Raw genomic sequence first — 22235 nt, forward strand, 5'->3', positions numbered from 1 at the left:
AGTGAAGAGAAAGAGCGTTTCAATTGAAAACTTGACAATAGAATTGGATATGAGGTAACCAGCACTTGTGACTTGAGAAATATCTGTGATTTTCTATGTTGCAGCTTGAAAAGAACATATTGTAGCATGTTGAGGTAGGAGCCTCCTGTGGGTTGTAGCCTGCAGAAAACTAGTGGGAGTTGAAGCCCGTTGAGGTAGAAGCCTCTTGTAGGTTGGAGCCTACAAAAATTTGATGTAAAAAGGAGTAGCAACTTGCCTTCACATCACTTTCGGCCTAAAGTTTGTGATTTTCTCCCTTCAGGGTTTCCACTTATATATGGTGTCTTCATGTGTTTGATTCTTGCATGTTGTTTGAATGCTTTGAATTCTTGATAAACATATCAGCAAACGGCTCTCCTTGAAATCTGCAAAAGGAATACAATAACTATTGAGCGTAAAAATAAATCATCAACTGCGTAAGAAGAAGATTAAGTTGAGCAGAAATAAAGAATTAAATTACCGATTCACCCCCTCCCCCCCTTCTCAGTAATTTCCCATCTTAAATATAAAAAGGTAATCCCCCAAATCATTATTCATGATGTACTATAACAACAAGATGATCATAGGTTTGTATAAGGCTAGATTCAGGTGATTTTGATATTTCCTAAGGTATGTGGAAGGCAATTATGTATACATGCTTTGTCTCATGTCGTAATACTTGAAAGGGTACGAAAAGAGGTTAGAAGGGTGTTCAATCAGATGACACAACCTGTGTTTTCTACATGTATTCTTTCACAACCACAGATTTACTCACCAAACCAAGTATCTTTGTGTTATTTTAAGATTAGAAAATGTTAATTATTTGTTTTCTTCTAAAATATAAATATTCAGTGGCTAAAGAAAGAACTCTAATACCATTTGTATTATTCCTTAACCCCTAGGCTTAAAATACAAACTAGATATATAGATATTGTAAATGAAAAAAATTAGATCCAAGAGACAAACCACATCAAATATACAATGTATACCTTGTATCAATTATTATTAGAAGAAGAAAAAATAGTTTTCACTTCCCCTTAAAGTGGGATGAACATAAGTCCAAATGCAACATTACTCAATGAAAACATTTCATAGTCTTTTTGTTCTTTAAATATAGTGACAATAGCCAAATCTTAACTACTTTTGTTCCCATCATTAATGAGTATTAACTAACTACCATAATAGTCCATGCCAAAACAATATTACAACAATCAAATTGCTCTTTGACTATTATTAGTTACCCTTTGGCTTATACAATGTCTTAATTTTTAAATTTAGAAACAAATATAACCCATCGAGCTAGGTCGAACTGTGGATGTCCCGCATCTGAAGGCATTCGCCAAACAATATAAGGGGTCCTCCCATGTTTGAAATTTGTTTTACCTATCTAGCAAGGCTTGTGGGTGGTTGCACCAAGTTTAGGAGTATCATGGCAATCCCACTAACTCGATCCTAGGTCTCCTCAATCATAGGTGGTAGGTCTATCAATTCTCTTGATGATGATAATAATAATAATAATAATAATAATAATAATCCTATAAAAAAAATTAATATATATAAAAAATTACATTTTTAAAATTTTATTAATGAATAAACTAGAAGTCTTATGACAACTTTCTCAAGATATAATGCCATTTGTATTGAAGAGTACTTACCACTTTGCGATTTTAATATTTGTGTTGTGATTTCTCAATACTATTTTTAATATTTTGTTGCTAATTAATAATTAATTTTATTAGTTATGATCATTATTATAATTGTTTTGTCAATTAATATTATTAATGTTATTAGTTAATATAGGCACAGTCTAACTAATGGATGAATTGAATTTTTTGGTCGGAATTCAACAATACTAGTATAGATCCATCTCTAGTTTGAAAGGGATCAAATCTTTTTGAAATATTTTATATAATATATACTTGGAATTTTTTTTAACTATATATAATATATACATAGTTGACATTGAAATCTTTTACTCAACATGGGTAGTGAGATATTTTATTTATAAACTACATTGTACACAATAAATGCTTTTCTGTTATTAATATATTCATTTATACATGTTAATATGATTTAACCTTGCATATTGAAATTTTATACTTATGACTTGTATTGAATTTGTTAATTATTATTAATATTTTAAATGCAAGATAATATTTTATATGAAAATTTTGAATGAAGTAAGCATCTCCCTTTTATTATTCTTATCAAGAAGTAATTGAATATTTTTACTTTCAATTACTTTTTCAATTTGTGCATTGAAATATTTTATTATAATCAACATTACATAAGCATACACATCTCTTTTTCTCTCTATATATATAAAATCAGCCTAAATCCATTTAACTCTGGATCTATCAAGCGTCGAGAGGGATCAAATCTCTTGAGGTGCAAACCTCTTTTTTGACTGCAAAACTTGAGGAAAGGTTTGCACCTCAAGAGATTTGATCCCTCTCGGGGCTTGATAGATCTGAATTTAAGATGGATCTAGGATGGTTTCAAACTTGTGGGGACAAGGAAAATCTTTGAAGATATGAATAATTTTATCAATAATATGTAAATACATCTAATATTAATATAATCATTTTAAATATGTTAAATATGTCTTTGATGAATCTGGTCATTTTAATTTTGAATTTGCTTAGTTACCTCAGTTTCTTGAGATGATAAATATTGATAATAACTTTAATGATGAAATAAATTTTTGAATGCAAAGTGACAATGTAATAGTGTTGAATGATAGAAAATGTGAATAATGAGAATGTAGTCAATTACAAATAGTTCTCATTGCGATTAATCTCAAACTATTTTCTTCTATTATTGTTATTGTCACCCCTGTTACTTTTGTCATCTTTTCATATCGATTATATGAAAAGGACAGTTGAAATCATAAATGATTTAATATTTAGCTCGAACTGTTGTAGTAAACATCATACCTTGTCTCTCTTGCTCTCCAATATTAATAGGTTGAATTACTATAACACAAAAATCAATGTACATTGTCAATATTTTTTGTGCTTACACTGAAATCAATGCAGAATGTTAATCCAATCACTTTAAAATTAATGTACCATCATACATCTAATTACATCAAATCAGAAATCAACATCTACACTCAAATAAATGCATCTAGTGCAAGTAAGCAAATAGGATTAGAAACCATCTACACTGAAATCAATGCATCTAGTGCAAGCAATCAAATAGGATTAGAAATCACCATATACACTAAAATCAATGCATTTAGTGCAAGCAATCAAATAGGATTAGAAATCATCTACATTGAAATCAATGCATCTAATGTAAGCAATCAAATATTATTAGGAATCAACATCTACATTGAAATCAATGCATCTAGTGCAAGTAATCAAATAGGATTAGAAATCACCATCTACACTGAAATCAACGCATTTAGTGCAAGCAATCAAGTAGGCTTAGAAATCATCTACATTGAAATCGATGCATCTAGTGCAAGCAATTAAATGTCATTAGAAATCAGCATCTACACTAAAATCAATGCATCTAGTGCAAGCAATCACCATCTACGCTGAAATCAATGCATCTAATGTAATAAATATTCTTCCCTCTCTCCCCCTCCATTTATATCTATATCTCCTCCATCTCTCCTTCTTTGTCTCTCTATCTCACCCTCCCAAACATGCACACTCTCTCACTCCATATCTATCAATCTCTTTGTCCTTCCCTCCCTCTCTCCCTTTCTCTCCTACCTCCCTCTCTCTTCCCTCATCACTCTTTCTCTCTCTCTTTGCCCTCCAATCCTGTCTCTTCCCCCATCACTCTCCTTCTCTCTCTCAAGTCTCGTCTCTCATCCTTCCTCTCTCTCCCTTTCTCTCCTACCTCCCTCTCTCTTCCCCCATCTCTCTCTCTCTCTCTCTCTCTCTCTCTCTCTCTCCAATCCTCTATCTTCTCCCATCACTTTCTCTCTCCTTCTCTCTCTCTAATCCTCTATCTTCTCCCATCACTTTCTCTCTCCTTCTTTCTCCCTCCCCCCTTCTCTCTATCTCTCCTTTTTTGTCTCTTTATCTCACCTCTAAACATACACACTCTCTCTCCATCTCTCCCTTGCCACTCCCTATCTCTCTCCACTTCTTACTCTCTACGTCTTTCTTCTTTCCTCCTCCTCCCCGCCTCCCCCCTCGCTGCGCCCCGCCCCCCCAAACTCCATATCTCTATCGCTCCCTCTCTCCTCCTCTCTCTCATCCTTCCTCTCTCTCTCCCTTTCTCTCCTACCTCCCTCTCTCTTCCCCCATCTCTCTCTCTCTCTCTGCACCCTCCAATCCTCTCACTATCTCCCTCCCTCTCTCCTTCTCTCTCTCCCCCCTCCATCTTTGTGTCTCCCTCTCCCTCTCTTACTCTTCTCTACCTCTCTCACTCCTCTCTCCCTCTCTTCATTCCTCCTCTCCCCTCTCCTTTAGTTTATCTCCATCTCTCCCTTGTCACTCCCCCTATCTCTCCACCTCTATCACTCTATGTCTTTGTTCTTCCCTCCCATATATATCTAGAGTTAATATATATCATAATATATTAATATATATTATAATATAACAAATTTAATATTGTATTAATCCAAAGTTATTAAATTTAATAATATTAATATATTAATATTCAAATATTAGATTTAATAATAATAATAATAATAGTCTTTTAATATTATATTAGGGTTAATAATGTTTTTTTTGCATGGTATTAATAATAACTTGGCCCATAGGTTTCACCTAAAAAAATATCTTTTTTTAGTGTCCATAAGTATAAAGAGGTTTTATTTATTTATCATACCTCTAGTATATTTGGTGTTTGGCCCATAGGCTTGGTATATAATTGGATGTTCATTTCTAATCCTATTTGATATATTTTTACTTATTTACCATACCTCTTTATACCTCTTTTATATTTATTTATTTACAATACCTCTTTTATAAATATGGTATTTGGCACATGGTATTAATAATCATTTTTCCCATGGCATTTGGCTCATAGGCTTCACCTAAATAAAACCTCTTTTTTGAGTTTTTGTAAATATAAAGAGGTTTATGGAGTAAATATACAAAGTTTTTTTTATTTATTTACCACACCTCTTCATTTAGTGTTCATAAACTTCTTTATATTTTAAATTTATATTGTGTTTATACATTATAATAATTAGATTCATTTTTAAATAGGGCCAAAATTAGATTAAAAATGTTAAATGTTAAATGTTAAACATTACATGCTAAATGTTTACGGTTGAAATCTACCCCCATAGTGGTTGTAGAGCGCCTCCTCTCACCACAATTAATATTAATATAAATTAATTGACATTGATATTCAAATAATTTATTTAAGATTTTTATTTTTAATTACTTTATTTTTTCTAATTTTGTTATAAAATTATGTTACTTCATTTGGATATTGAAATATTTTATTTTTATTTTAAAAGGGACATGTGTCAACTTGAGCTCGAGCACTGAATCACATATAGCTCTCACACAAGCATTTCTAGGAAGATTGTGATTCTTGTCTTTTAAAATGCACTTTTGAATACATAAATGGATTTAGCAACCTAGAAAACTAGGGTGGCAGTAGGACTTTGCACATTAGACAACTTAAACTTATGAGTTTTATGATTTTTAAAAATCTCTACTAGATTTTGAGCAAAATTGACTAGAAGAAGTGCTCTCTAATTACCTTGAAGTGCTATGTATTTACCTTTATTTAATAAAACCACATTAAAATCTGTAAAAAAAAACTATTAGTCAAAACTTTATGATCATAAGAAAAGTTTTAATCGAATTATCACTTGAAATTATTTTATCTATATTTCCTTCCAGAATTACCTTATCTTTATTTTCTTATTTTCATTATTCTTTTTGGATAGTCAAAATTAAGATATATTTATCTTAAAACTTATTTATGGGTATTAGTCTAAAGAAATATATTGTAATGTTGTAGTCTAAAGAGACTTCTTTCATAGAAATTCTGGCAAGAGTTTAGATTGTTCATATTGTAATGTTGTAGTCTAAAGAGACTTCTTTCATAGAAATTCTGGCAAGAATTTAGATTGTTTTTTGCCATGAAAAATCATAGAAAAGCATGGATTTTTGTAAATCCAAGTTATAGCTGTGAAACTTCAAGATTTTGGGTGGCCCAATGTTTTCGATGACACTCAATCCATTTCCACCTTTGAAAACATAACACTGCTGCTGCAAGATTTTTTGAAATTTTTTTATCACTTTTGAACATCCTTACAATTCCTCTAACAATTCCTCCAATCGTTCCTCTATTTTAACTCATTTGTTTACTATTTCAAAATAATATAAAAATTCCTAATATATTTTAACTCATTTGTTTGCTATTTTTAAGTAATATAAAAATTCATAATATATTTTAACTCATTGGTTTACCACCTATTAAATGTTTTTTCAAAACATTCGTAATATAAAAATTCATAAACCGTCATACTCCCAGTCGAGATCACTCTTTGGTAACCAATGTTATTAAGACAGACTGAGACCAACTATTCCACTCAAACACTTAGTTAATGCATCAAATTACATTGTTTAACATCCCACTTGGCAATGGGATTGCCTTTCTTTCTCATTGCTTCGCCCAGTGAAGCTTGTGATGCTTCTATCTATGAGACAATTACTGTAACTAAGTAGAATTTAGAACAATGCGGTAAGTTAAAATTACTCAGTTTGAAGCGAATCTATGTAAAAACCGTACGTATTCCTTTCTGTAAAATGGGATGAGGATGGTGGATAGTCAGACTTTCATCAGTGGAGACAATATAACTTTTTGCATTTCATTTCGATTGAAAAAAAAATACACAGACAATATTTGATTCTCAAAATGAGAGGAGGGTGGAGAGCCGAGACATAAAATACAGGGTAAAATTTATCCGAATGAATCTTATTGCAACCAAAATATGAGAAACACCCCTTAATTACCAACACTGATCCGTTTCCCAACTCCTTCCTTTACGCCAACAATCATGTGCCTCCCTCCTGTAGGACGAATTGTCCCACATTGACTGTGCAACGGGCACCCGCATTTGGGCCAAAATCTGACGATCATATTGCGCGCGGTCACATGGATCCGAGAGAGTCGCATACGCATTGTGTATCCTCAAGAACATCTGGGTACTCTCGTTTTTCTCCTGAGGAGAAGCCGCGTGATCCGGATGGAAATCCCTGGCCAGTTTTCTGTAAGCTCTCTTTATATCCTTTGCAGTTGCGGCGGGGCTTATCTCCAGTACTTCATACAAATTCTTTGATTTCATGTGGCCGGGCACTGAAACAGACTTTGTCGCAGACGCTTGAAGCGCTCTTGGCGCAACGGAAGGGCGTAGTGCGATACAACGACGATGAGAACATGATTGTAACGAATTCTTGAACAAGAAAACTCGATTGCAGATTAAGAGGGCCGTGGAATCCATGGTTTTTCAGTGAGCAATTACTGAAAGAATGCTTCCATTAAGTCGTGGCTGTGAATTGAAATTTAATAAGCGAATGAGTACAGGAATGAAAGTGACGTGACAGTTTTCCCGAAAAACCACTTTTCTAGAATTCCCGTGAGCCGTTGCCGGTTTTGATAAAAGTTAATACGGCATTTTACCGTTGGTTTTTGCCGTTGGTTTTTGCCATTTCATGATGCGCCCTTTTCCGGGGGCGTTTTCTGAGGACCTGCATTGACTTTACCTATTCTAAACGGGCTGTTTATTCATGGGCAAATTTTTCCACGCAAATTATGGAAACATAGGTAAGATTTTGATCAAATTTAGTGGGATTTTTGTAAACCCAAAATGTAATTATTAAACTTCAGAATTTTAATTGCTTCAAAAAATTTCCACCATACTTCGAACAAAATCATTGTAAAAAAATTTTAAAAACAATTACCCAGATTCCGACAACAGAACAATTCCTCAGCCTCGGCAATTCCTTTTCCGTATGGATGTAATTTTATTTAGCGCAGGTTGATACCAGGACAGACAAGTCTTAACACCGCGCCTGTTGGATGGAGGGTACATAAATGGGAATGATATCACGTTGGGGGATGAGTTTCGTCAACGCATGATTTAGAGATCACGGGTTTATCTCCCCCAACGGGGAAGGATATATTTAAATATTTTATTTATTTTTTTATTTCATTATTATTGAAATTTAAATATAATGTTAATAAAATTATAAATTTTTAATAATTAAATTGTGAGTTTATATATTTATTTTTTTAATTTATTAATTAAATTTTAAGTAAAATTAATTGAAAATGGAAATGAAATTATATTGTAAGATTGTATTTGTTAGTGTAGAATCTAGAGACCAGGGTGTATCTTATACTCTCCTAACGGAGGAAAAGCATATATTTAAATATTTTATTTATTTTCAAAATTATATATATAATATTTTAATTTAAAAAAAAACATAAAAGACTATTTTTACTCAAGTTTAATTGTTAAAAAAAAAATAAAAAAAGCTCTTCAATGAACCTAAGCAATGAGATTCAAGACATTATAAAGTGATTTAACCATTTGGATTTAGCAACATAATTTTCATATAAGGATAAATGTAAATGGTTTTGGATGAAGGATTTCTATAAAAATAAAATATAAAATAACTTTGTGAAGTGATTTAGTAAAGAGTTTTTCCACTTTCTCTCATAAAAATTTTTAAGAGGGAATTGCTAAACAAGGCTTAAGACCAGCTTTATTTAATAATGGACTAAATACAACTTTATTACTAACCAATATATATTTTTACTCACTCCTATTAGGCTTAAGATAGGCAAAGATTTTTTTGTCCATATTAAACAATACTTGGAAAAGATAATTTATAAGTTTAAAAGAAGATATAGAGAATTAAATGAAACAAGAAAAATAGAATAGGAGAGAGGGATAAGGAATGTCAAATGAAGGGTTATCTTTATTGGCCTTTCCCTTACTTTTAAGTCTCCCTATCTCTTCCATTGATTTCACTCTCATAAGGATCTGTTTCATTTTTTAACGAGGTTGACACAGTAAAAGAACCATCTTCGTAAATAGTTGTTTCATTTTTTATTGAGGTTGACACATTAAAAGAACTATCCTCATGGAACCTTGTTCATGGCTTCCATATGGAAGAAACACATGGCAAGGGACACCCCCCGTTGATTATGGCTTCCAGAAGGTCTTCATCAGATGGAAGAACAATTCTTTAGAAGGAACACATGTCAAGGGGATCAATAGGGATAAGAAAATCATATTCAAATGCCCCCATTGAAGTTTTGACCACGTCAACTACCGGATCTAAGTCAAAATAAGTCGAGTAGACAGTGAGAGGTTCGCTTGCATCGGTAATTGAAAACATGGGATATGTTGCCACATAATTAACTTGTGGCAGGGTAGGTACCACTTCCATATAAGGAACATTCAGGGGTGTTGGATCGTTGGTAGTTGAAGCAAGATCAACATATGAAAGCTGATCAACTGTCACAATGCTTCCATTGTGAGGGAAGGACATCACACAAAAGAGTGTTGATATGACATCTTTCATGGCATAAACATTGTCTCGCCCAAGGAAAAAATTGAAATCTAAAGGTTCTTGGACTACCATAATATCAATACAAACATTTTTTCCTTCCAAAGTAATAGGTAACTTAGGAAGGATCCCTAAAAGTTCATTATTGGTTCTATTAAAAGCTAACAATTTATGTGTAACAGGCATAAGCTGAGGGGAACCCAAAGCTTTCTCAGCAGTCGAGGATAAAATACTGACATAAGCACCTTCATCTACATTTGTACGTCGCACATTCTTACCATAAGCCTTCACAATGATTTGGAAAGGGGTGGAAGAAGGAAGGCGAGGTTATGTCAGTCTAATCCAATCAAAAGAAATAGCATCATTACTTGGATGGGGTTCAAAAGCAACAGATGAAATGCCCCCATGTGTAGAAGAATCTGAAGTAACATGAAGAACATGAGCGGTATGAAGTTCACTATCTAATGGGAGAGTGGGATCGACTGAAGATGGAATCGATTCAACCACTTGATCAACAAATAGTCCATCAACCTAAGTGATACATGTTTCACCCTCCAATGAAAGAGTGGAATTGAATTTAGTTGGATTTAGATCAATCACTTCGTCAACTGACGATAGATGAGGAGAAAGTTTATAGTAATTAGTTGGAAGTTGTTGCTGTGAAACAGTAAGTTTTTCCAACAATTCTGAGGCTTCATCCATGTGAGGGAAAAGGTGACTATGATGAGCCCTTTACATAACCTACAAGGAAACCTAACCTTAATCTTTTTCCCTAGAGTATGAGAATCATGGATTAAGGGATCAACAGTAAGTTCATGAGAATTATTTGACCATACTTCCAAAACCTTAGGAATACCAAGACAATTGATAAGGAAGTGGTCACCCTTACAAAGCTTGCAAGGGTATTTGGGCTTACGATGCATTGTAGAATTTCCCTCAACATTACCAATACTTACGACCATGGTTGGTTGGTTGACTACTTTCTTCTTCTTCTTCTTCTTCTTCTTCCCTTTCTTCTTCTTAGTCACTTGGTGACTAGCATCAAGGCTTTTACCAAGTGAAAAAGAAGAAAGGGAGGAGGACATGTTGGATGAAGAAGGTAAAGGGTCAACAATAGGCTGGTGACGTTGATATGGAAAACTCGGTTGAGCTGGTACAATTGGAGTACTGGGAATTAAAGAAGTTGAAAACGACCATATAGGTAAACCTATCATGAATCCGGGAAGTGACAATGTAGCCATATAAGGAGGACCGACATTTCCAAGATTGGGAAAAGGACTAGGGTCTCGTTAATGGGGTTTCCTTGGTTGGTAACTTCCGGATGGGTAGCCATTAGATTCAATCCAAATAAGTTTGTATTATTAATTCACACCTAAGGTCTTGTAAAAAGTGAAAACAAACAAAGTAACACACACTAAAAAATCTAGGCATTCAAACCATACAAACCCACCTTTCACAGAGATCAATATTTACTAGTTGGTGATGAAATCCAACATCGCAGAGATCAAAGTGAATTTTTTTATAGATATGAGCATTTGGAACCAGTTACCCTGACAACCTGCTTAATGAAATAGTCTAGTGCAAGTAACTTCGTTGTAAGCCATCTCGAGCAAAGATTACCCTCCAAAAAGTCCAAGTGAATCTAGACAATGTCTGTTCTAGGTACAACAAGACCTTCCCTCTGCTATCACCTTAGGTAGAGCCTTAGGATTATAGTCACTATGTTCACCAAATACAACAATTTTACCTGGGGGGACAGTCGTAGATCGGACGTACACGCAAGGGCAGAGTAACAAGCTCAATCCCCTTGAAGGCTCCTCCACATGATCAATTGGAGGTTTACTTTCAAGTGACCCCAAGTACCTTTCAGTACTGTTGTAATACGTGTAAACCACTATATCTAAGCTAATGAAGTGGGTCAGATCACTTCACCAGAGTCGACACGACCTCGTGCTTAACTCATGTCTAAGAAGAGCTTCCAAGAGCAAAACGGAAATAATTGGATTTTCTCTCCCTAACTCAAGATTTTATTGTTCGTTTGTAGCTTTGGAAAGTTTACTTCCTTCCCTATTCCAAAGACCTACACTTAAGCTACTGTAGGTGAAAAGAGCCCTAAAACTATAAAAGAAATCTAAGTGAATTTTAATTTAACGTTGTATTATTAAGTTGTCTTTTACTCAAAGGGAAAATGGATGTGAAACTAATGGTACTATGACTTGAGTCAAAACTCTAATGCATCAAATATGAAATTTATAATCTTTTCATTTTGATGATTTCTAGCTAAAGTAAGTAAAGAGGTTCTTCTCTAAAATAATAACTCCAAAAATGTACCACTTTTAATTTTCCAATGCAATTCAAATCTCTAAGTTACAAACCACGCAATGTAATATATGCACAATTTGTCTAAAAACTATGCAAATGTAATCCATGCACAATTTCCGTGAACACTATGCAAATGTAATCTATGCACAATTTTCGTTCATGAAATGAGAATTCTAACCATGCAAATGTAATCTATGCAAGAGAATTCTTCAAAACAAACACAAGATGATTTTAAGTCAGCGAAAGAACAACAAGACTATTTCCCTTCACTAATACAACTAAAGAACCAATCAAGTGTCAATAAAGGAAATCGGGTGAAAATTCCAAAGATAAAAAATAATAACACACGAAGGCAATTAATACTCAAACACCCAAAGAAATCCTTAAAATTAAAATGCTTGGATGAATGTTATGAAATCAACACTTAAAGTTTAATTATAATTAAACTTCAGTGCTGGGATAAGAAATTAATGTTGTTTTAATGCACCACAAGAAGCACATCTCATCAAAACACAAATTCTTAAGAAACCCTACCTTTCAATCCTTAACAATGGAAAAATATAAAGAAAAATCCTTCACAACACTCGATCAAACACACAATCCAAACAAATAGAATGACACTTTCAGAAAGACAAATTCAGGTCTGGGTTGGGGCTAGCATGAAATTTTCAAAAAATTTCAAGAATTGTGCCGGTTTCCATGAGGAAACAGTGTGCATGCGCTCAGTTGCTAAGGCAAAGAGGGCGCAAAACTGTTCTCTGTGTATAAACAGAATCAACGCAAGGAGGAAAACCCTATGAAAAAAAAAAAAAATTCAAGAAAAAACCAGCCAGGTCTAAAAGGTCATTAATTTAGGAAGACTCAGGTCGAGATAAATCAGAAAAATCAGAAAGTGAGGCTAAGGAAAAAGACGAGAACAGAGACGTTCTCTAGTATGGTCGCCAGTTTGTTACACCAGACAATCCCTCTTGCGTACAAGAGAGATCTCCCTAGATCCTAAATGGAAACTAGAAACAATCATGACAAATGAACTGACTCTTTCCCTAAGCTGAATTTAATCGAATTACAAGCAATCTAACTGATAGATAGACCTCTTACCGGTTTCACGAAATGTCTGATGAAGATCCCTAGTTGTGACTTGATGCAACTCTTCAATGCTCAGTAGAACCTGCAAACATAAACCATAAAAAGGACCAAAATCACATGTGATATATTAATTCAAACAACTTAGCCTAATGATCAAGGAAATTAGGGATTGAACTTGTCTTAATGAACATAATAACCAATTGCAAGTTATTTATCATTCATAAAAGACAAAATCAATGGGAGAAAGTGCTCATGTGTATTAATCAGAAGATAAGAGGAGCCTTACAACCTTCGCCTTGATGTCATGAGGTCCCTCCCAAATGCCTTCAATCTCCTCCTTAGATAACAAGCTCTCCAATCTCAAACTAGCAACATAAGTTTGCATTCTCTGAAATCTGACCTCCTTCATCCCTCAACCCTCTAGTCTTTTTATAGATCAAAGAGGGGGAAGTTTCAAATCCATAAGAAGAGGATGAATCTCCTTTAGTGAAGGATTAGGTTACCATGAGAAAAAGGATGGAGATGCATCTTATGAGGATTATAGTTTGAATAGTCATCACTTGGAAGCTTTTGGTTGGGAAATATTCGACCAACTAGGTTTCTAGAATCTACTTTTTATTTTTACTTTCTAGAATTCACCTGCACGGATTTATAGTTGCAGACAGAGCGCAGCTCTGCGTTGTTCTCAGAGTAAATTTCAACGCATGCACGGGAAACACTAGAGAAATCGGCACAGGTGGAACTTAATAAAGTGTGAGAGCTATTTGACCCAAATTTCTCATGGACTTTAACATATTTTGAGTTGTTGGACTTCTAAGGGAGTTGGTTTCAACATGTTCACGGATGCTAATAATATCCATAAATTGATCAAGTGTCATGGCGACAAATTGACGTGTAACGGGCGTACGAAAACCAATAAAGCATGCAGAGATATTAGAGGTACCTCATAAGGTGCTTGTAAGATTGTTAATTTTTAGTAGGAGACATTGTCTTTGAATTCTAGTTTAGGAGTGTCTTCCATTAGAATGTTTTTTGAGTTATATTGGGGGGTTGCATTTAATATTTGAAATAATTCCTATTTTTTACCTATTTTCCCTTTGAAATATTCCTCATCATAATTATAGCAAAGTTTGAGGTGTTGAAGTTTTGGATTCTCAAAGGTGAAGAGTTGGAGGGGTTGGTTGTTATATCCATAGGAGGTTGATGGATAAAAATGAATGTGGGTGTTTTAGTTTGGTAATTGATCACCATATCAACTTTTTTACCTCACCCACAAGCTTTAAACCAAATAGATAGGCACTACGACATGTGCTCAAGTTGTAAAATGTTTACTGATTTTTTTCTAAAAATATTCAAATGTCCAAAGATTCATTATATGGTCTCCATAAAAAAAATGCGATTTATAAGGTAAAATAATTTTATACCATAAAATTTAGGCAATTTTTTTTTCAGAAAAAATAACAATTGAAGAATATATAATTTTTTTAAAGCATGAAAAATTAACCCACTTGTGAATATTAGCCCCTAAAATTTTCCTGATACCCAATGTTATTAGAAAACACTGAAAACAACTATTCCACTCAAATACTCAGTTAATGCATCAAATTACATTGTTTTACATCCGCTTGGCAATGGGATGGCCTTTTTTTCTCATTGCTTTAAGTCAGTGAAGAGTAATGAGACAATTACTATAACCAAGTAGAATTTCGATCAATGCGGGAAATTAAAATTACTCAGTTTGAAGCGAATCTATGTAAAAACAGTACGTATTCATTTCTCTACAATGGAATGAGGATGGATAGTCAGACATTCATGAGTGGAGATAATATAACTTTTTGCATTTCATTTGGATTGAAAAAAAATACACAGCCTATTTTGATTCTCAAAACGAGAGGAAGGTGGAGAGCCGAGGCATAAAATACATAGGGGTAAAATTTATCCGAATGAATCCTCATTGCAACCAAAATATGAGAAACACCCCTTAATTACCAGCACTGATCCGTTTCCCAACTCCTTCCTTTACGCCAACAACCCTGTGAATATCCATCAACAGCCTCCCTCCTGTAGGACGAATTGTCCCACATTGACTGTGCAACGGACACCCGCATTTGGGCCAAAATCTGGCGATCATATTGCGCGCGGTCACATGGATCCGAGAGAGTCGCATACGCATTGTGTATCCTCAAGAACATCTGGGTACTCTCGTTTTTCTCCTGAGGAGAAGCCGCGTGATCCGGATGGAAATCCCTTGCCAGTTTTCTGTAAGCTCTCTTTATATCCTTTGCAGTTGCGGTGGGGCTAATCTCCAGTACTTCATACAAATTCTTTGATTTCATGTGGCCGGGCACTGAAATGTTAAATTTGTAATTTTACAGCGCGCGGTGGTTTTCAGCAAAACCACAAACCGGCTGAAGGGATATCGCACCGCCTTTTGACAAAGGTTGTTTTTCCTTGGAGCCCTCCGAACACTCTCACCTGCCGCCACGCGTCTCTTGTACGAACCCCCCAAAACCATTTTCCCCGGACAGTAAAGTTCGTTTGTTTTGCCCGAGGTTGGTGTGCGAACCTCGTTGGATCAGTCAAGTGGTTTGGGCACGAAATCTCCGCTGTTGATCTCCGGAAGGTGCACGGGCCCATGTCAAATCAATTTTTTTACGTGGAGTGAAGTTTTGTTTCGTTGACCACCGTGAAGGAAACATTGTAGTTTTAATGCATTTACGTAAAATTTGGTGGCATCTTTTATTATGGTAATGGGCATACGTCCCATGCCTTTAATACGATATGGGAATATAGTTAATTTTGGTTATGGGCATTGTCCCACATGCCATACGATTTATATTTTTTTATATATTTTTTGTATACGTTGTTATATGTTAAAAACATGGCTACGTGCTGTAGTTTTTTTTTTAAGTTTAGAGTGGAGTGGCTGCGCACAGTAGTGGGATTTTTTTTGTAAATGCACAGCAGTGCTATATAGATTTTGGAATGTAATGCTTTGTATTAGTTTTTTGAAGAACAGAGAGCTGTGTTTGTAATTTCTACAGCAGTAGAAAATCTGTGAGAGCAGCAGAGTTGTTTTTGTGAATCCCTCTTTGCACAGAGGATGGAATTTGTATCAGTCTTTCAGTTTTAAATTAATAGAAATGTGTTGTGACTGTGTAATGCTGTGTTCTGAGTGAGTTTGTTTTTTTAAAGGTTGTCTGCAAAAGATCCTGGACAGAGTAAACAGAGCATTGTCTCTGTGGTGAATATTTTTATTTGGTTTTGGTATTTCTCCATTAAAAAATACCCAACAGTGGTATCAGAGCAGGACCAGGCTCTTTAAAGAAGTTAAAGAAGCTGAAGGGAGAAGGTTGTTGCTACAGCAAAACCTCTCAGGCAGTTAGAAGACACAGACAGCGAAGGATTCAGGTATTCCCCAAAAGCATTTCTCTTGTTATTGCTGAAGACAGTCAGTTTTTTTTAAAAAACTCACAGTCAAGGATTTAAGACCATAGTTCAAGATGCAAGGAATGGCAAGCACAAGCATGGGTATGTTCAACACCCAGCTCCCACACTTTAATGGGAAGAACTATGACTACTGGTCTATAACCATGAGAGCTTTGTTCATCTCTCAAGATATATGGGAACTAGTAGAATATGGGTTTGAGGAACCAGCAGATGAAACTGAGTTCAATGCATTAACTCAGGGAGAGAAGGATCAACTGAAGCTAAATAGGAAGAAGGATGCAAAGGCCATTGTCTTGTTGTATCAAGCAGTGGACCAGAGTATATTCCCAAGGATAGCAGCAGCTACAACATCACATGAAGCATGGCAAACTCTCAAGACAGCCTATCAAGGCATGGAGAGAGTGAAGACAGCAAAATTGCAAATGCTGAGAAAGGATTTTGAAAACTTGAACATGAAGGAGTCAGACAACATTGAATCATTCTTCACTCATGTGATTGGTGTAATCACACAAATGAGAACTCATGGAGAAACAATTGAGGATAGAAGAATAGTGGAGAAAATATTGAGGGTCTTACCCTCAAGGTTTGATGCCATAGTCACCACCATTGAAGAGACAAAGGATCTCTCAAAATATTCAGTTGATGAGCTACATGCATCACTGATAACTCATGAGCAGAGGTTGAGTAGGAATGAAAACTCATCCCTTGAGCAAGCCTTCAAGACCCAGATGTCTTTTGGAAGAGGAAGGAGTCAAGGAAGAGGAAACCGAAGAGGAAGAGGCAGAAGCCAGAACAGAGGTGGAAGGAACAGCCCAGCAAATGCACAAGGAAGAGGCAGCAATACAAATCAGAACCAAGGCCAAGGCAACAGCCAACAAAGAGATCAGTATCATGCTCAAGGACAAAGGTATGATAAATCTAATGTTCAATGCTATTATTGCAAAAAGTATGGACATTATGCTAGTGATTGTAGAAAGAAACAACATGATATGAACAGCAGACAAAATGCAAATGTTACAAGAGAAAACAACAGTCAAGAAAATGTCTTGTTAGCTTGTAACATGGCTGAAACACATAGTGAAGATATATGGTTTTTAGACTCAGGTTGCAGCAACCATATGACAGGGAATATAGCCCTCTTTTCAGCCTTAAATCAGAATTTGAAATCAGAGGTCACACTAGGAACTGATAGTAAAGTGTCTGTTATGGGAAAAGGGGAGGTAAAAATATTTACAAAGCAAGGAGAAAGGAAAACCATAGCAGATGTCTACTATGTCCCCGGAATGAGATGTAACCTATTGAGTGTTGGACAGCTTATCCAAAAGGGTTACAATGTTTACTTTGTAAATGATGTGTGCACCATCATAGATATACCACCCAGCAAAAGATGCATTGCTGAAGTGAAGATGACAAGGAACAGGATGTTCCCTCTCCGGATTAGGGCAGACATGAAGAACAAAAGGGAAATGGCAGCAGTCACCCAAGAGGACTTCCAAAGCGTGCCAAAGGATGAGAACTGGTTATGGCACTTGAGATTCGGGCATCTAAATTTTGGAGGTCTAAACTTATTGAGCAGAAAAGGAATGGTAAAGGGATTACCATTGATAGAGAAACCGGACAGCCTATGTGAAGGCTGCATTTTGGGAAAACAACATAGAGAAAGTTTTCCATCAGGTAAGAGCATAAGGGCAAAGGCACCCTTAGAGATTATCCACTCAGATTTGTGTGGACCAATGCAAGCTCCATCATTAGCTGGCAGCCTATATTTCTTGACATTCATTGATGATTTTACAAGAAAGACTTGGATATATTTCCTCAAGAACAAAAGTGAAGTCTTTGAGAAATTCCAAAACTTCAAAGCACTTGTTGAGAACCAAAGCGGGCTGCACATAAAAGTATTGAGAACTGATAGAGGAGGTGAGTACATCTCAAATGAATTCCTAAAGTTTTGTAGAGAAAATGGAATACATAAACAGTTCACAACTCGGTACACCCCACAACAAAATGGAGTTGCTGAAAGGAAGAACAGAACCATCATGGAGATGGCAAGGAGCATGTTGAAGGCAAAGCATTTGCCAAATGAGTATTGGGCTGAAGCTGTACATTGTGCAGTGTACATTTTGAACAGGTGTCCTACAAAGGCAGTCATGAACAAAGTGCCAGAAGAGGCATGGAGTGGGAGAAAGCAAGGAGTCACCCACATGAGAGTTTTTGGGTGTGTGGCCTATGCACACATTCCAGATCAGCTAAGGAGGAAGTTGGACAGCAAAGGGGAGAAATGCATCTTCATTGGATACAGTGATGAATCCAAAGCCTACAGGCTGTACATTCCATCTACCAAGAAGTTCTTTGTTAGCAGGGATGTTCAATTCATTGAAGAGGAAGCTTGGGATGGAAGCATAGAGAAAACAGTGAATGTCAAAAACTGTTTGTCTCATGATGAAAATGAAGAGGAGGTGGCTGAAGTACATCCCCAAACAGCAGCACCAACACAAGGACAGCAAGGGACACCATTGAGGATCAATGAGAGTGCTTCTCCAAGCACACCACAAGGAGGAAATTCAAGTGCATCTTCAAGCACTTGCACACCAAGTGAAAGAGGTAAGAAGTTTAGAAATCTAAGTGACATTTATGATGAAGGAATGAATTCCTTATTTGCCTTGTATTGTCATGTTGATGATCCTATTCATTTTGAAGAAGCTATTAAAGATAGGAAATGGATAGAAGCTATGGATGAAGAGATGAATGCCATAGAGAGAAACAAAACATGGGATTTGGTTGAGCTACCGAAAGGCAAAGAAGTCATTGGTGTGAAATGGGTCTACAAGACCAAGAGCAATGCTGAAGGCAAGATTGAAAGGCATAAAGCAAGGCTGGTTGTCAAAGGCTACAAGCAGCAGTATGGGAGAGATTATGAGGAGACTTTCGCCCCGGTTGCAAGAATGGAAACCGTGAGAGCAGTGCTGTCCATAGTAGCACAAAACAAATGGAAAGTCTACCAAATGGACGTGAAGTCAGCATTCCTAAATGGAGTGTTAATGGAAGAGGTCTATGTGGAACAGCCTCTCGGATATGAGAAGAAAGGAGAAGAGCACAAAGTGTGCAAATTGAAGAAAGCTCTTTATGGGCTGAAGCAAGCGCCAAGAGCATGGTACAGCAGGATAGATTCATATCTATTGGAGAATGAATTTGACAAATGTGAAGGAGAACCCACAGTCTACATCAAGGAAAAGGATGGTAAAATTTTAATTGTTGTCTTGTATGTAGATGATGTTATTTTCACTGGAAATGATATTTATCTTATTGAGAATTTTAAATCAGTCATGAAGAATGAATTTGAAATGACTGACATGGGTTTGTTGAGATACTTCTTAGGCATAGAAGTAGATCAAAATGAAAAAGGAATTTTTATATGTCAAGCAAGATATGTAAATCAAGTTTTGGGCAGATTTAAGATGGAAGAATGCAAGGCAGCAATCACTCCCACAGTGATGGGATTAAAGCTCAGCAGAGAGGACAGCAGCAAGGATTTTGATCCTAGCTTGTATAAAAGCATTGTGGGCAGCCTTATGTATTTAACAGCAACTAGGCCTGATTTAATGTATGCTGTTAGCTTAATTTCCAGATTTATGGAGAGGCCAAAGGAGGCACATTGGCAGGCAGCAAAGAGAATTTTGAGGTATGTCAAAGGTACCAAAATGTTTGGAATTCTATATCATGCCTCAGAACATTCAGATTTGGTTGGGTACACAGATAGTGATTGGGCTGGAAGTGTAGATGATCGGAAGAGCACTTCCGGTTATGTTTTTAATATGGGTTCAGGAGCCATTTCATGGGCTTCTAAGAAGCAGTCCATTGTAGCATTATCTACAGCAGAGGCTGAATATGTGGCAGCGACAGCAGCAGCATGTCAGGCAATATGGATGAGAAGGATGTTGAGAAGCTTAGGCCAAGAGCAGGCAAAAGCGACAGTGGTCTTTTGTGACAATAGCTCAGCTATTGCTTTGTCAAAGAATTCAGTGTTTCATAAGAGAACGAAACACATTGATACAAGGTTTCACTACATCAGAGAATTAGTGAACAATGGAGAAATTGTCCTAGAACATTGCAGGACCCAGGAACAGGTAGCAGACATCTTGACAAAGCCACTGGTTCAGAAGAGTTTCGAATTTTTGAGAAAGTGTTTGGGAATGACTGAACGCGCAGCTGTTAAAATTAAAGGGGAGTGTTAAATTTGTAATTTTACAGCGCGCGGTGGTTTTCAGCAAAACCACAAACCGGCTGAAGGGATATCGCACCGCCTTTTGACAAAGGTTGTTTTTCCTTGGAGCCCTCCGAACACTCTCACCTGCCGCCACGCGTCTCTTGTACGAACCCCCCAAAACCATTTTCCCGGACAGTAAAGTTCGTTTGTTTTGCCCGAGGTTGGTGTGCGAACCTCGTTGGATCAGTCAAGTGGTTTGGGCACGAAATCTCCGCTGTTGATCTCCGGAAGGTGCACGGGCCCATGTCAAATCAATTTTTTTACGTGGAGTGAAGTTTTGTTTCGTTGACCACCGTGAAGGAAACATTGTAGTTTTAATGCATTTACGTAAAATTTGGTGGCAGCTTTTATTATGGTAATGGGCATACGTCCCATGCCTTTAATACGATATGGGAATATAGTTAATTTTGGTTATGGGCATTGTCCCACATGCCATACGATTTATATTTTTTTATATATTTTTTGTATACGTTGTTATATGTTAAAAACATGGCTACGTGCTGTAGTTTTTTTTTTAAGTTTAGAGTGGAGTGGCTGCGCACAGTAGTGGGATTTTTTTTGTAAATGCACAGCAGTGCTATATAGATTTTGGAATGTAATGCTTTGTATTAGTTTTTTGAAGAACAGAGAGCTGTGTTTGTAATTTCTACAGCAGTAGAAAATCTGTGAGAGCAGCAGAGTTGTTTTTGTGAATCCCTCTTTGCACAGAGGATGGAATTTGTATCAGTCTTTCAGTTTTAAATTAATAGAAATGTGTTGTGACTGTGTAATGCTGTGTTCTGAGTGAGTTTGTTTTTTTAAAGGTTGTCTGCAAAAGATCCTGGACAGAGTAAACAGAGCATTGTCTCTGTGGTGAATATTTTTATTTGGTTTTGGTATTTCTCCATTAAAAAATACCCAACATGAAACAGACTTTGTCGCAGACGCTTGAAGCGCTCTTGGCGCAACGGAAGGGCGTAGTGCGATACAACGACGATGAGAACATGATTGTAACGAATTCTTGAACAAGAAAACTCGATTGCAGATTAAGAGGGCCGTGGAATCCATGGTTTTTCAGTGAGCAATTACTGAAAGAATGCTTCCATTAAGTGGTGACTGTGAATTGAAATTTAATAAGCGAATGAGTACAGGAACGAAAGTGACGTTACAGGTTTCTCGAAAAACCACTTTTCTAGAATTCCCGTGAGCCGTTGCCGGTTTTGATAAAAGTTAATACGGCATTTTATCGGAATCGATGGGTGGGGTAGACGTAGCCGTTAGTTTTTGTCATTTCATGATGCACCCTTTTCCAGCAGCGTTTTCTGAGGGCCTGCATTGACTATAACTTTTCTTTTTTGCTTTAGGCTTTATTTTAAACAGGGTGAGACAAATAAGATTTTGATAAGATTTGGCAGGATTTTATAAATTCAGGATATAATTATTAAATTTTAAGTGTTTCAAAAAATTAAATCTACTTCTACTATAATTCAAACCAAATTATTGTAAGATTTTTTTAAATTTTTTAACCCAATTTCCAACCACATAACAATTCCTCAGCCTCGGCAATTCCTTTTCTGTGTTGATGTAATTTTATTTAACGCAGGTTG

The 22235-nt window shown here is 36.0% G+C and overlaps 2 protein-coding genes across 2 annotated transcripts; both read right to left on the minus strand.

Moving 5' to 3' along the window:
* Window positions 1-6775: 6775 nt before the first annotated feature.
* Window positions 6776-7509, minus strand: LOC149172901 (chaperone protein dnaJ 11, chloroplastic-like). Its single transcript, XM_089427815.1, has one exon. It carries the CDS (start codon window positions 7448-7450, stop codon window positions 6959-6961), a length of 492 nt encoding a protein of 163 aa, XP_089283941.1. The 5' UTR covers window positions 7451-7509; the 3' UTR covers window positions 6776-6958.
* Window positions 7510-14652: 7143 nt separating this feature from the next.
* On the minus strand, window positions 14653-21732 carry LOC149172902 (chaperone protein dnaJ 11, chloroplastic-like). The gene is made up of 2 exons (XM_089427816.1): window positions 21552-21732; window positions 14653-15282 (listed from the first exon to the last, which is right to left on the minus strand). Exons 1-2 carry the CDS (start codon window positions 21694-21696, stop codon window positions 14921-14923), a joined length of 507 nt encoding a protein of 168 aa, XP_089283942.1. The 5' UTR covers window positions 21697-21732; the 3' UTR covers window positions 14653-14920.
* Between the last annotated feature and the right edge of the window lie 503 nt (window positions 21733-22235).

This window comes from Pinus tabuliformis, chromosome 4_2, assembly GCF_031772625.1.
Source record: "Pinus tabuliformis cultivar Carrire ecotype Pingquan chromosome 4_2, CPIR1, whole genome shotgun sequence".
Classification (NCBI taxonomy): domain Eukaryota; kingdom Viridiplantae; phylum Streptophyta; class Pinopsida; order Pinales; family Pinaceae; genus Pinus; species Pinus tabuliformis.